Consider the following 14,814-nt stretch of genomic DNA (forward strand, 5'->3'; position numbering starts at 1 on the left):
TTAATCGTCTTTATTTCACATGGTTTTGTGGTTTGTGTGTTTTTTTTTTTTTTATAGTTCCCCGTCAGTGCTTTTATTCTGAGATCCCCAATAGAGCGCTTCTGGGGGCAGTTGTTGTTGTTCTCGTGGTCCGTCTGGGTGACTTGGTGGCCGTCGGGGGGCAGTTGATGTTCTTGTGCTCCGTCTGGGTGACTTGGTTGCCGTCGGGGTGCAGTTGCTCCGTCTGGGTTTCTGGCTGTCTGTCCGTTGATTGCACGGGATCGTATACACGCCATTTGCAGATGTACCCGTGTGTAATGCGGTTCGGATCCGTCCTGGTTTACCGTTTGTTAGTATGTCTGGGATCAGCGGTTCGGAAGTTATATTTTCCGGTTCCCTCTAGTGTAGGGTTGTCATCAATTAACCATTTCAGCACCGAGGACACGGACTAAATATGTGCACCGGATTCGTGCCGCGTTTCCGTGATTTGATTCTAATGTCTGGATGTCGCAGAACTCGCTATTTTAACAAAGAATTCTACGTTTCTTGTGGGATTAAAGCCCCGGAGGACAACAGCCCCTAAAGCTGTAACAATCATAATGTCCTCTCAGCAGCACAAAAAAACGCTGGTGTTACCAAGACAAGGCGACCTGCTATTAGGGGTTAATGGGTTAATCCCTACAGAAGCAGCAGAAGTTTAACAAAATGCTTTAAATGGTAAAGTAAATGCGGGTTTGAGGGTGTGACGTGTGCTGCTGCAGAACATTTTACATACATGTAGCGTGTTTACACACGGTACTCACCTCTGGCACCCGATGTGTTAAACAAGTAGAACGAGTCACGGGATTTCCCCGAGGGCCACATCTAGACCAGGATTTTGATCTCGCTGAATACACACATGATGTAATAAATTCAGAACAACTGCATTGAGCTGCCAGTGCCCGTCCTGGAGATCAAGAAAGCCTGGCCTGGTTGTGGCCCCCGGGGCCTGGAGTTGGACCCCCCTGTTTCTAGTACATGCCAGTCTGATCTCCGCTGTCTCCTGTCTGCAGCTCCCGGCTCTTCTCTCCTCCGTCTGTATCGAGAGCATCATGGAGCGCTTCCCCCGCGGGGGACTCTATTTCTCGGAGTTCGTGGTGACCGGAGTTCTGCTCGTGATGTTCGGCCTCCGCGCCAAGGTGCCGCACGTCAACCGGGACCCCGCGGTGAGTTCAATAAATCTCTCTGCTCTCGGCTTTTACTGTAACGTGCCGTTTGGTTCACGTAATCACTGATGTCTCCTATTCTGTGCAGCTCTGTAACCCAACATTTATTACGAGCCGTAATGTATGAACGGCGGCAGAAAATGCCCCGAGAAGGGAGCCGCTGCCTGATTCAGGGGCTCGTCGCTCACTTTGCTGCCTGCGTGTGAAGCTGGAGTGCGCAAAACATTATCCTGCAGCCTCATGAGTAGAGAGGAAAGGGAACTTTTCGAGGCTGTACAGTGACTTGGCGCTGGCTTCGGTCCGACTGCCGACGGCTTCCTGCTCAACTCCGGCAACTGCTTGGTGCCCCTCGACAGAAGAGACCTGAACAGGTAAGAGACGCGTTCCTCTCTATTTTACATCTAATAGAAATGAATACAAAGAATAATGCGATCTGAGGATGTGGCATTTATTACGACTAAAGATGGGGCTGGAGAGAATATTTGTTGGGTCGGAACCCCAAAAATCTCGAGCTGTTCCTGTCCGGCTAACTGCTTTACATACGGCTCCGAGCTCCTGATTCACATTTTATCTGCTTGCTGCGTCTCTTGTTATATTTATTATTTATTATATTGGTGCTCCTCATGAAAATGCATATTCCTGCATCTGTACACAAAAGGACCGGGGGCAGAATTTCAACAGATTACCCCCCAGGGCATTTTCCCAATTCCTACTCTGCAGACCCCATGTCGTTGAACCCCCTGGAGCTACCCAGACAAAATATCTTCCCAGCAGAAATGTGTCATGTGACCCAAACGCTGGCGCCGACAGCTTCACCACAGAAGACAAACATTAGGTGCTTGCTTGCATTTTGTGACGCTGCTATGCGATGTGCTGCGGGGTTTGTGGCGCTCTTGCATTGCGGATTTGGGCGGTTTGTTGCATTTTCAGTGAAAGGGACATTCACTTCGCATTCTAGAGAATAACGTTTCTTCAGATTCTCTCCTCCCGCAGACGCTTCGAATATCAAAACCGTTTTGCTTATATTTACAAAATGTAATTTAAAACCAGAAACTGCAACTTTTGGCATCTTAATTACATTTTACAGATTTTTGGGCCAGATATTCAGTCCATAAAATGTGGTTCAGATTCTAAGTCGTCGCTTCTGTTTTGAAACGGGAAGGAATAAGTAAATAGAAAACGTCTTTGCTGTCAGGAGCTGGAGAGGCTCGACGTCTGATACCTTTTAGTGACCAACATGTCCCATACTGCGTGTATATTCTCTCAATATTTATATAATATATGTATATTCGCTCGCTCTCTCTAGATATATAAAGCTATATAGTGTGTGTGTGTGTGTGTGTGTGTGTGTGTGTGTATATGCGCGTCGTGTAATGTAATTCCAAAATAAAGAAGCAGGAATCGGTACTTAAATGGTAAGGTGAGTTTATTGCACACAGCCCGAGTGAAATAAACTCGCCTTACCATTTGAGTGCGGATTCCTGCTTCTTTGTTTTGGATTTATTGAAGGACTTGGTGGTACCCTGTATTCCAACCTTAGTTTCTGTTTGTTATGTAATGTGATATAACGTGGGTGTATATGGGTTTTATGTTATTAAATGTCACTTAACCTGGGTGTTTATCCGCGTTGTGTAATGTGATATAACGGGGGTGTATATGGGCGTTTATGCATGTTATATAATGTGATAACTGGGGTGTATGTGGGCATTATGTTATGCATTGTGGGAGTAAATGCGCGTTATGTAATGTAGTGTGATATAACAGGGGTGTATATGGGCGTTTATGCTTGTTATGGAATGTGATGTAACGGGGGTGTATAATGCGCGTTATGGAATGTGATATTACGGGGGTGTATAATGCGCGTTATGGAATGGGATATAACGGGGGTGTATATGCGCGTTATGTAATGTGATGCAATGTGGGAGTAAATGCGCGTTATGTAATGTGATATAACAGGGGTGTATATGGGTGTTTATGTGTGTTATGGAATGTAATATAATGTGGGTGTATAATGCGCGTTATGTAATGTGATAACGGGGGTGTATGTGGGGGTAAATGCGCGTTATGTAATGTGATATAACGTGGGTGTATATGCGAGTTATGTAGTGTGACTATAACGGGGGTGTATATGGGTGTTTATGCGTGTTATGGAATGTGATGTAACGGGGGTGTATATGCGCGTTATGTAATGTGATAATGGGGGTGTATGTGGGCGTTATGCAATGTGGGAGTAAATGCGCGTTATGTTATGTAATGTGATATAACGGGGGTGTATATATATATATATATAGGTGTTATGTTATGTAACGGAGATCGCATTTCTGGCTGAAACAATGACTGCTCTCCCCGCTGAGGGTTAATGAAGGGGCTGTAAGAAAATATATAGGGCCAATACAAACTTCAAATAATTGGATCACATATAAATGTATGTGCGTCAAAAATAGGCAGAGTCACTTAGATGCAAACAAAGGTAAAACATTTAATACGAACAAAAATAGAAGAAGAATATAAAAAGAAGATAACAAAAATAATACGAAACAAGTCTTACAAAACCTTGGAAAGGAATTTAGTTGATGGCATCTGTCCTATGCATTCCTGAGGATGGAGGGAGGGAGTGTTGGGACAAGAAGAGTCTGTGGATGGCAAGTACATCTCTCCTCTACCTCTCCTCCATGCCTCTCTTACACCAAGCTTATATACCATTTGAAAATGATGTCAGTCTATTGGTCTTCACCTAATTAGGTGTTCAAACATGTTCACTTAGGTCTTACACGCCCAAACCCTATTTTAGGTGGTCGCTGTACGTATATTGTAATGCCCTTTTAGAGTTACAACTATACCATGCATTAGCTAGCTACTATCCTATCTATAGACTGCATGTTCAGCAAATCCTTCATTCTATATTTAAGGTCAAGGAAACCTTGAAACATATTAATATATCTTAATTATCATTTATTTATGAACAATAATTACATATCTTTGACTATTGCTTATACTAATAATTATATATGGTCCATTTCTTAATTGAGGTTAGAAAATGTATTAGAATATTTTACAATTCCCCCTGATGATAGGATAATATCCTTATCATATCTTTTCAAATATTCACATTTACTCACCATTCGTATCACATTCGTATCACATTTATACTACAATCACATCACACTTTACCTGGGACCATATGATAATCATTAGCATGAGACACCCTTTTCTCTACATTTGTTATGGAATGAGAGGATTGTGCCCTTTTTATCAATTCCCTTAATATTCCATCTCCCTTATCTACTTCATACTTAACATGTTTATATATCTTACTTATTCTACACATAAGAAAACTTTGATAAATAATACATAATAAAACAAGTATAGCTATAATAACAATTGGATTCAACAATATATTCCCAGCTGCGGATTTTACCGAAGATTGTGACCACATATTTACTGATTTTTTAAAATTTGACCACCAACTAACTCCAGACATATCATTCCATTGATGTTGAATTTGTTCTAATTCACCTTGTTTATGTTGGAAAACAATTTCTGCATCTCTCAATTGTTGTTTTAATATGGCCAATAATCCCTTATCTTTCTTTATTTCCTCAGTCCATGTTTTCCAAGGAAAATGGTCTATCTGTGTGAGATTAAATTGCAGAGGTAGTGTTTTTAAACGCTCTATGCCCATAGTGGAGACATTAAACTTTTTCCCATCTATCTCCAACTTTTTCAATTCTCCTTCTATGCAATATAATCCTCTGTGAAGAGTTTCATTATGCATACAATTTGAAAAGAATGCTCTGACCAATGACTCTTTCTTCATTACCTGAAAACAAACTTTTCCTATCTTTACTTGAGTCATTAATTCATACATAGATGTAACACTTTCAATCCTGGCCTCACATGATGAATGATTGTGAAAACAAGAATGATAGACAACTTTTTCTTGCCCTGGAAGACATATTACTTTGGAAACAAAATGAAGACAAGCTGAAACATCTAATTGTTCCAGATTTTCCCCATCAAATACAAAATCTGTATATCTTAAATTATAATGAATCAATTGTGTGTCACTGACCGGAATTCCTAAAACTGTTACTGGTACCATTACTTGTTCAACTCCTGCCACTGGGATTAAAGATGTCCCAATACAAAAATCCTGATCACAACCCATCCATTTATTAATCCACAAATCAATATGACCCAGACCAAAACTATATTTATCAGGTAAGCTTTTCAACAAACCCAAAGGTGTAATACCACTCTGTAAAGCCTGTGCAATCATCTTTAGATTAGTGGAATATTCTATCTGTATTTCCAGGCATGCCCTTGACACTTGATTCTCCTCTTGACTCTCTATTAAGTCTAAAGTGGCATCCTGTAAGTGAGATACAGACGACCCAATCACAGTAGCAGAACTTAGAACCATTTGTTCCAATAACTGATTTAACCCTTTTTGTACTTTTGCTCCCTGACTTCCTACATAACTTACGGATCCCAAATCGGATTTAAGAGTATTTATATCCATAGTATTCAGTAAGCTTCCTACCGAACCAACACCCCCCAAGATTCCCTCAATAACACCTCGTCTACTTCTTGTCATTCTCAATGGATTTTGTTCAAACCATTGGGCAAGACCTTTTTCCATATTAGTAAGGTGTGACAAACATTGAGGAAACCAAGTGGATATTCTCCAATCAGTCATGTTAAAAGTCCAAACTAGGGTTACAAACGATCCATTCCTCAATAATGGTTTAGATTGAAAATAATTAACCTGAAAAGGATTGGATGGTTTGAGTCTAGTACCAGTACACAAATTATCTTCAGGGGACCAAACACTGACATTTGCTCTGTCGCAGTGTTTGTAATCTCCTTTCAGTAATACACAACATTCATATATCCCAGAGTCTTTACGAGTTGGACTATCTAATCTAAGCATAAAATGCATACCATTCCAATGCACATCCCCCATTTGACCCTTATGAAGTATACGAGTTGGATTATTCGTAAAACTTCCTAAAGATGTTTTCCCTTTTGACCAAACGAGTGATGCTTCCTGAGGTAATGGTAACCTTGTCCCACATTGTAGTTCTATAGGTTCCAATTCCTCTTGGACTTTCACACTACGGGGATTTACTCTAACTTCAGGTGCTATAGAATTAGTTACCGTAAACACAAAAGATACTTTGACCAAAGCTGTCTCTCTTTCCACCTGAAAGTTCCAAACCCTAGTCCAATCATCATCCCCTGCTGATATAGAAAGCAGTGAAGGATCTAAGATTTTCCCATAAGACTGAGTCTTATACCAAATCTCTGTCTTAGATCTTCCCATTTTCCCTGATGTTAACATCTCATTGGTAACATCACCTGTCCATTGTGCATGTTCTTCTCCCTTAATTGTTATAGACCACCACATGGACTCAGTAGGATGACATTCCCAAACACCTGTCTTATTATTATGGGTATAATTCCCCTGTGACTGTGTGAATTTGGCTTTTGGTCCTACTTTCGCATGAACCGTGATTTCTGAGGTATGCTCAAAAAATATAGTCAAACAAGGTTGATCTCTGGAGCCATAACCGAATCTAATTTGTCCAACAATGTCTCTTGATGTATCAATGTCTGATGTCAGGAGTCGATCCACCTGAACTTCTCTTATTTTATGTGATAACAATGTCTCCTGTGGTAAATCCTTTGTTGGATCATCCATTCCAATTGGCTTCTGGTATAGTTCAAACAACACAGCAACCAAAAAACTCAGCACCAACAACCATGGAAGTAATATGTAGCACGCTATCTTGATGTCATGCTTCTTATATTGCCGTTTCTTTGGAGGTTCTTTGTCCAATAGTAAACAGTTTTGTTCCTCCATTTTCTTGCAGAACTGTGTTCCTGCAAGAACAGAATTTAGTTAGAAACATACAATTTACACTGGTCAACATGTACCCACAGCTTCTGCTGCCTACGGGTATTTTTCACAGTCTTTTCTGTTCTTTGAACAAGGATCATAACTTGACCCATCGTGTCGATTATTTCAAACGGTCCTTCCCAATTACTTTCCCAAGGTCCCGCCTTCCTAAAAGTCTTAATCATTACTGATGCTCCTTTCACAAATTTAGAAGAGTGAGGCGGTACCATACGCTGCATTCTAGACGCTGCGTGAGGAAGAATTGTTTTTAAATTCTCCTGAAGTATCTGTAACCACTTAGTTCTTGCAATGGCATCTTTCTGTGGAGTAGACAAAAACGGTTCATGAGGAAAGATCAATGGCATTTTCCTTCCTGTCATTAATTCAAAAGGTGTATACTGGGTAGTTGAAGAACTTGTTCCCCTAATACTCATCAATACCAGAGGTACTGCATCAACCCAAGTATTTCCTTTATCGAGTAACATTTTTGCAATTCTAGACTTAATCGTTCTGTTCATTCTTTCTACAATACCTGCGGACTGAGGATGGTATGGAACATGGAATTGTTGACGTACCCCCAGGATTGCGCAAACAGCCTGCATGACTTTGCCAGTAAAATGGCTCCCCCTGTCAGATGAAATCATCCTTGGGATTCCCCAAGTACAAAAAACATGATTCACTAATGCTTTTGCCGTAGACAAAGCATCATCTTTCCTGACAGGCAACAGTTCTACCCACTTAGAAAATACATCTACCACAACCAATGCGTACCTGAGACCTTGTTTACCTGAAGGTAGGGGACCTACGTAGTCAATCTGCAATGTAGACCACGGACCGTCTGCAGGTGCAATTCTTAGAAGCGGAGGCTTTTGTCCTTTAGGCCTGGGGTTTACTTGAGCACAAATGAGACATGACTGAACAACATTTTGTACAGAGTCCTCCATTTTGTCCCAATAAAACTTCTCTTTGAGAATTTCCAGCAACTTTTGCTGACCCACATGACCTAAACTTTCATGATTATAGCGGGTGAATTCCGTCTGCAAGTGTTTAGGCACAACTGGAAGTAAATTACCTTGCATTTCATAACAAATCACTCCATTTTCACAAACAAAAGGAGGTGTTATTTTATTCTTACATTCCACAATGAACGGATCTTTCATCTGTTCATCACTAAATGAAGGTAAATTTGCTTCCTTACTCTTTACTGGTAGTACTTCCAACGGTTCTAGTTCCATCACTATCTCTCCTATCAAAGCTGCTTCCTTGGCTAGAGAATCTGCTTTCTCATTTCCCAAAGCTAAATCACTAGTTCCTCTGCTATGGCCAGGTACTTTGACAATAGCATATCGGTTAGGATTTTTAGAAGCAAGCTCAAAGATAGTCTGCAATGTATCAACATGACTTAAGATTTTGTTAGATGAATCCACAAAACCTCGTTTTTTCCACACAGGTAAGTAGTCTGTTAGTGAACGTACGACATATGAACTATCGCTATAGATTACCAAAGGATCATTATTTTCTTTCTCATTAATTTCCAACACTGTTTTAACAGCTTCAATTTCTGCTCTCTGTGCAGAAAAATGTCCTGGTAGTCTATGCTGAATAGCTCGACCTTTCTTTGGAAACCAAATGGCATATCCGGTATAATATTGTCCTTTCAAACAAAATCTAGAACCATCTACAAATACTGGTTCATCAGTTTCCTCTACTTCTTTTCTAAAAAGAGATGGAAAATCCCCCTGAAATGTCTCAACACACTCATGTGATTCACCCTCATATTGCATTAGTTGAGGGAGCACATATTTAGCTTTATGATCCACTTCAATCTGTTTTGGAGATAAAGACAACAACCAATGTGCAAATCTTTGATGTGACACTCCTGGGATACTTTTTTCAAAAAGCAATTTCAAAGTGGAGTGAGGGGTCTGCAAAATTAGTTTGTTAAACCCAACAATATGTTCAGTCGCCTTGACTGCAAAGTGTACACCCACCAGATGTCTTGCACACGTTTCAAACCCTTTTTCCACAGGTGAAAGGAGTTTGGAAAAATAGCCAACTATTCTCCATTCCTTTCCCTGTAGCTGCAGTAAAACTGCTGAGACAGCCGTCTCCGAGGTATGAACTTGTAAAGCAAAAGGCTTAGATGGATACACAGTTGTCAAAGCTGGTGCTCTCTGTAAATCAAGTTTAAGTTGTTCAAACGCTTTCTGCTGCTCATCTCCCCATGGACCAAACAAATTGTCATCATCAGTACTTTTTAGTAAGTCATATAAGGGTTTAGCTTTTTCAGCAAAGCCCTCTATGAAGTCTCTAGAAAAATTTACAAGTCCCAGGAATTGTCTTAAAGCTTTGAAAGTTGTAGGTACAGGCAAAGCTGCTACTGTTGCTACTCTTTCCTGCAAAGGACGTCTCTGGCCTGGACTTATCAAAACTCCCAAGTACTGAACCTCTTGTTTCAGTAATTGGACCTTCCTTGGATTTAATTTCAATCCTGACTCGTACAACAGATTAAACAATTCTGCTAGCAAGGTGAGGTGTTCCTCTCTACTCTCTGTTGCCAACAAGATATCATCAACATACTGTAGAATACAATCTTGCCTTGAGAATTTTGATAACACTTTTGCCAATGCCTGATGAAACAGACTAGGTGACATGTGCGCCCCTTGTGGTAATCTGCAAAATACATATTGCTCATTCAGAAAAGTAAAAGCAAATTTGTATTGACAACTCCTCTCTATCTGAATACTGAAAAAACCATTACTGATATCCAGTACCGAGAAAAACTTTGCCTTAGCATTCAATCGAGACATGATGTCGGGGGTATCTGCTACAATTGGCGCCACATTTGGGGTACATTTATTAAACATACGCAGATCTAGAAGCATTCTATAAGAATTATCTGGTTTCTTAACTGCCCATAACGGATAATTTGTCACCGAATTTGATTTGCGTATGACGCCTTGTTGAAGTAGTTCTTCAATAATTTTGGACAAAGGCTCAATTGAATCTGGAGGCAATCGGTACTGTTTCTGAGCTATGGGATCTGTTCCTTCCACTTTAACAACAACATCTTTCATTGTCCCTACCTCATTCTTAGATTGAGCCCATAACGAGGGATGTTTCTGCACAATTTCTACAAGAGTCAAGTCATTACAATCCATTTGTGGCCAAACATGATTTGGGGATACCTCCTCAATTAAATTGATGACGGCCACTACACTGTAGTCACTTGGATCAATTACTACAGGCCCTTTAAGGTTATTACTTCTCCAAATCACTTGATTCCCTAAGTCAATGACCCAGCCTCGTTCTCTCATTACATCAGCCCCTAAGATATTTTCTGAGCTAGGACAATGCCAGATATCAATTTCAGTACACAAATAGCCAGGAATCTCAAACAAAACACCAGTAACCAAAGTTGCTGAAGTATTACCTTTACCACTAAAACCTACAATCGTGCAAACAGGTGAGTTAGATGTTATAGGTAAAGCTTGATTAGTCACACTTAATTGAGCTCCTGTATCAATTAGGAATGTAATCTCTTTTCCCTGTAATTTTCCCTTGACATATGGTCTGCCGCAGTTGTCAGTTGACACTGGAGCTACATAGGTCAACTTACAGAGTGATTGATTCTTATCTAGTCACTGAGAGGGTGTCAGACCCCTCCTGACATTCTTTCCTGTTACATTAGTAGCAGTACTATTTGTTGTGAGCTCTTGCACCTGTCTTATTAGTGGAGTGTATGGGGACGTTGACTTAAATTGTTCACCAGTAGGTGGGGCTGTTGGCATCAGCCCATTTTCTTTCCCAAAATTTTGTGTTCTAGGGACAAATTTTCTATTTTGAAGAAATTGTTTACACTGCCACTTCAAATGTCCTCTTTGACCACAATGATAACAACTAACATTTGGTCTGAATATCTTTCGGTTAGTATTATCAAATTGTTCAAAATTAGTAGGATTAGTTTGTGGCTTGTGACAGTCATTCTGAGTTAATTCTCGCCGTTTGTCAATTAGTTCCTGTACTGTAGATACTTTTACCTTTACAGTTGACATTTTCATTGCTCTTCTAATACGATCAATGAATATGGCTGCTTCTTGCAAACTAGGTTTTTCAGAGGCAAGCTGAACTGATACAGGATCTAGATATTTAAATTTCCTTACAAATGCTATAATCATTGCCTGTGGTTCATCTCCATCATCAACTCCCATTACCATTCTATAGGCTTTCTCAAATTTCAACAAAAATGCAAAGGGATCATCTTGAAGATTTACTTTTAGAGATTCGATTAAGTCAAGAGATGGAGATGAGTCACCAGTTGTAAACAGAATTAATTGTTTCAATCTATCCATGTCATTTGCATGCACTAATTGACCTAATGCATCCTCTGTAGGTGTGTCCTGTAACCTTTTGGACATATGTGAAGGTATCCATTGCTTAAAAATGGCGTTTCTTTGTTTATTACTTAATTGGAATTTGTCTGTATTTGTTTCAAATACATCAATATTATGGAATGCATCCATCTTATCGTCATATTTAGGAATATCTTTGGCAATTTTCATTAATTGATCATTAATTTTTAAAGTCAATTTTGTTGCACTGTCTCTGAGCTTTTGTCTCTCAACTCCTCCTACGTCAAGTTCCTCATCAGAATCTATTGTTGAGGTACCAGCTATTTCAGGGACAAAAGATACGCCCTTCTTACTACCTTGTCTTGTGATAACTGACACCTTCTTATTTTCTAAACATAGTTCAGACAGTAACTGAGCTTGTCTGTCCCTAGCCCTCTCCAAGTTCTCTAATTGCTGAGCTAAAACAAAACAGTCGGGACAGCTGTTAAAGTCGTCAGTACTGTCATCAGGGTTAGATTCTGGTACAACTTTGTTAATCATGCAAATACTTTGTCTAGGTTGTAAATCCTCCACAATCAAGTCATTAAACGTTTTAAACATGCTTAGGACATTTTGCAGTTTCTTCTTAAGTTTATCAATACATAACAATTTCTTATCTATCTTCATATTCTCTAGCTCACATTGTTTGTACATACTAGCCCATAACTGTGCATTAGTAGGACAATTATCAAATTGAAAAGTTATTTTACTTTTGTAAGCATATGTTTTTATAAAATCCATGACTTACCCTGTTTAGTGAACTCTCCTTGAGTGGCTGTTGTATCACGCTGTATGGCTTTCTTGCGTCTGCCGTCAATAGCGTCTTTTAGCACTTTTGGTTCCAATAAAATCTGAAAGTCTGTATCCTTAGGTTCTTTTCTTAATTCTCTCCCGACAGTTTGCAAAAAGTGTACAGATATATCTGCCCTTCCCCCTGAGCAAGCTGGAGGGCAAAGGTCAGGAAAAAAATACGCAGGGCTGGCACGCCAGATATGTAAGAAAATATATAGGGCCAATACAAACTTCAAATAATTGGATCACATATAAATGTATGTGCGTCAAAAATAGGCAGAGTCACTTAGATGCAAACAAAGGTAAAACATTTAATACGAACAAAAATAGAAGAAGAATATAAAAAGAAGATAACAAAAATAATACGAAACAAGTCTTACAAAACCTTGGAAAGGAATTTAGTTGATGGCATCTGTCCTATGCATTCCTGAGGATGGAGGGAGGGAGTGTTGGGACAAGAAGAGTCTGTGGATGGCAAGTACATCTCTCCTCTACCTCTCCTCCATGCCTCTCTTACACCAAGCTTATATACCATTTGAAAATGATGTCAGTCTATTGGTCTTCACCTAATTAGGTGTTCAAACATGTTCACTTAGGTCTTACACGCCCAAACCCTATTTTAGGTGGTCGCTGTACGTATATTGTAATGCCCTTTTAGAGTTACAACTATACCATGCATTAGCTAGCTACTATCCTATCTATAGACTGCATGTTCAGCAAATCCTTCATTCTATATTTAAGGTCAAGGAAACCTTGAAACATATTAATATATCTTAATTATCATTTATTTATGAACAATAATTACATATCTTTGACTATTGCTTATACTAATAATTATATATGGTCCATTTCTTAATTGAGGTTAGAAAATGTATTAGAATATTTTACAGGGGCAGAAGCTGTAATTTGCCTGTTTTGCTGCCATCTAGAAATCTGCCGACCGTGTCGGGTTTCCATCGTCAGACGAGGAAATAAAACCCACCGGCTGCGGCTCCGGGGTGGCTGTTGCTGAGCTGTTTATACAGATGTGGCCCTCGTATTCTGCGGGGCCCTTGGAGGAATAGAATGGGTTTGCTTGCTGCTCCCTTATTGCCCGATGATGGTCTGTTTGGAGTTTGTGGCATACGAGGGGTTAATACTGTTAAATGGTGTAACACGGTACATGCACACGCCCTCGGGATACGTTACCGGGAAGCTTTACCGTGCCGTCTGTCTCTGGCGCGGTGTCACACGCAGCGGATGCCGGCTGGGGAGGAATTATAACGCGGGGTTCCTGTGTGTCCAGGCGGAGTTGAGGGGAGATTTTAGGCTTTCCTAAAACAAGAGAAATTCCAGTAAGATGGAGAACGATAAAGAATCCCCCCAAGTAAAAAGCAGTCTGCGTTACCCAATAATGGGTGAGTTACTCCGGAAACCCCCGCGTCGCCCCGATGGGTGAGTTACTCCGGAAACCTCTGCGTCGCCCCGATGGGTGAGTTACTCCGGAAACCTCTGCGTCGCCCCGATGGGTGAGTTACTCCGGAAACCTCCGCGTCGTCCCGATGGGTGAGTTACTCCGGAAACCTCCGCGTCGCCCTGATGGGTGAGTTACTCCGGAAACCTCTGCGTCGCCCCGATGGGTGAGTTACTCCGGAAACCTCTGCGTCGCCCCGATGGGTGAGTTACTCCGGAAGCCTCCGCGTCGTCCCGATGGGTGAGTTACTCCGGAAGCCTCCGCGTCGTCCCGATGGGTGAGTTACTCCGGAAGCCTCCGCGTCGTCCCGATGGGTGAGTTACTCCGGAAACCTCCGCGTCGTCCCGATGGGTGAGTTACTCCGGAAACCTCCGCGTCGTCCCGATGGGTGAGTTACTCCGGAAACCTCCGCGTCGTCCCGATGGGTGAGTTACTCCGGAAACCTCCGCGTCGTCCCGATGGGTGAGTTACTCCGGAAGCCTCCGCGTCGTCCCGATGGGTGAGTTACTCCGGAAGCCTCCGCGTCGTCCCGATGGGTGAGTTACTCCGGAAGCCTCCGCGTCGTCCCGATGGGTGAGTTACTCCGGAAGCCTCCGCGTCGTCCCGATGGGTGAGTTACTCCGGAAGCCTCCGCGTCGTCCCGATGGGTGAGTTACTCCGGAAGCCTCCGCGTCGTCCCGATGGGTGAGTTACTCCGGAAGCCTCCGCGTCGTCCCGATGGGTGAGTTACTCCGGAAGCCTCCGCGTCGTCCCGATGGGTGAGTTACTCCGGAAGCCTCCGCGTCGTCCCGATGGGTGAGTTACTCCGGAAGCCTCCGCGTCGTCCCGATGGGTGAGTTACTCCGGAAGCCTCCGCGTCGTCCCGATGGGTGAGTTACTCCGGAAACCTCCGCGTCGTCCCTATGGGTGAGTTAATCCGGAAACCTCCGCGTCGTCCCTATGGGTGAGTTACTCCGGAAACCTCCGCGTCGTCCCTATGGGTGAGTTACTCCGGAAACTTCCGCGTCGCCCCGATGGGTGAGTTACTCCGGAAACTTCCGCGTCGCCCCGATGGGTGAGTTACTCCGGAAACCTCCGCGTCGTCCCTATGGG

At 41.8% G+C, this 14,814-nt stretch overlaps 1 protein-coding gene across 1 annotated transcript; it reads right to left on the reverse strand.

Moving 5' to 3' along the window:
- Positions 1–1,965: 1,965 nt before the first annotated feature.
- On the reverse strand, positions 1,966–12,992 carry LOC128504318 (uncharacterized). Its single transcript, XM_053474351.1, has 3 exons — positions 12,226–12,992; positions 6,129–7,070; positions 1,966–2,180 (listed from the first exon to the last, which is right to left on the reverse strand). The coding sequence occupies exons 2-3, from the start codon at positions 7,048–7,050 to the stop codon at positions 1,966–1,968; spliced, it is 1,137 nt and encodes a 378-aa protein (XP_053330326.1). The 5' UTR covers positions 7,051–7,070; positions 12,226–12,992.
- Between the last annotated feature and the right edge of the window lie 1,822 nt (positions 12,993–14,814).

The sequence above is a fragment of the Spea bombifrons genome, chromosome 9, assembly GCF_027358695.1.
Source record: "Spea bombifrons isolate aSpeBom1 chromosome 9, aSpeBom1.2.pri, whole genome shotgun sequence".
Lineage (NCBI taxonomy): Eukaryota > Metazoa > Chordata > Amphibia > Anura > Pelobatidae > Spea > Spea bombifrons.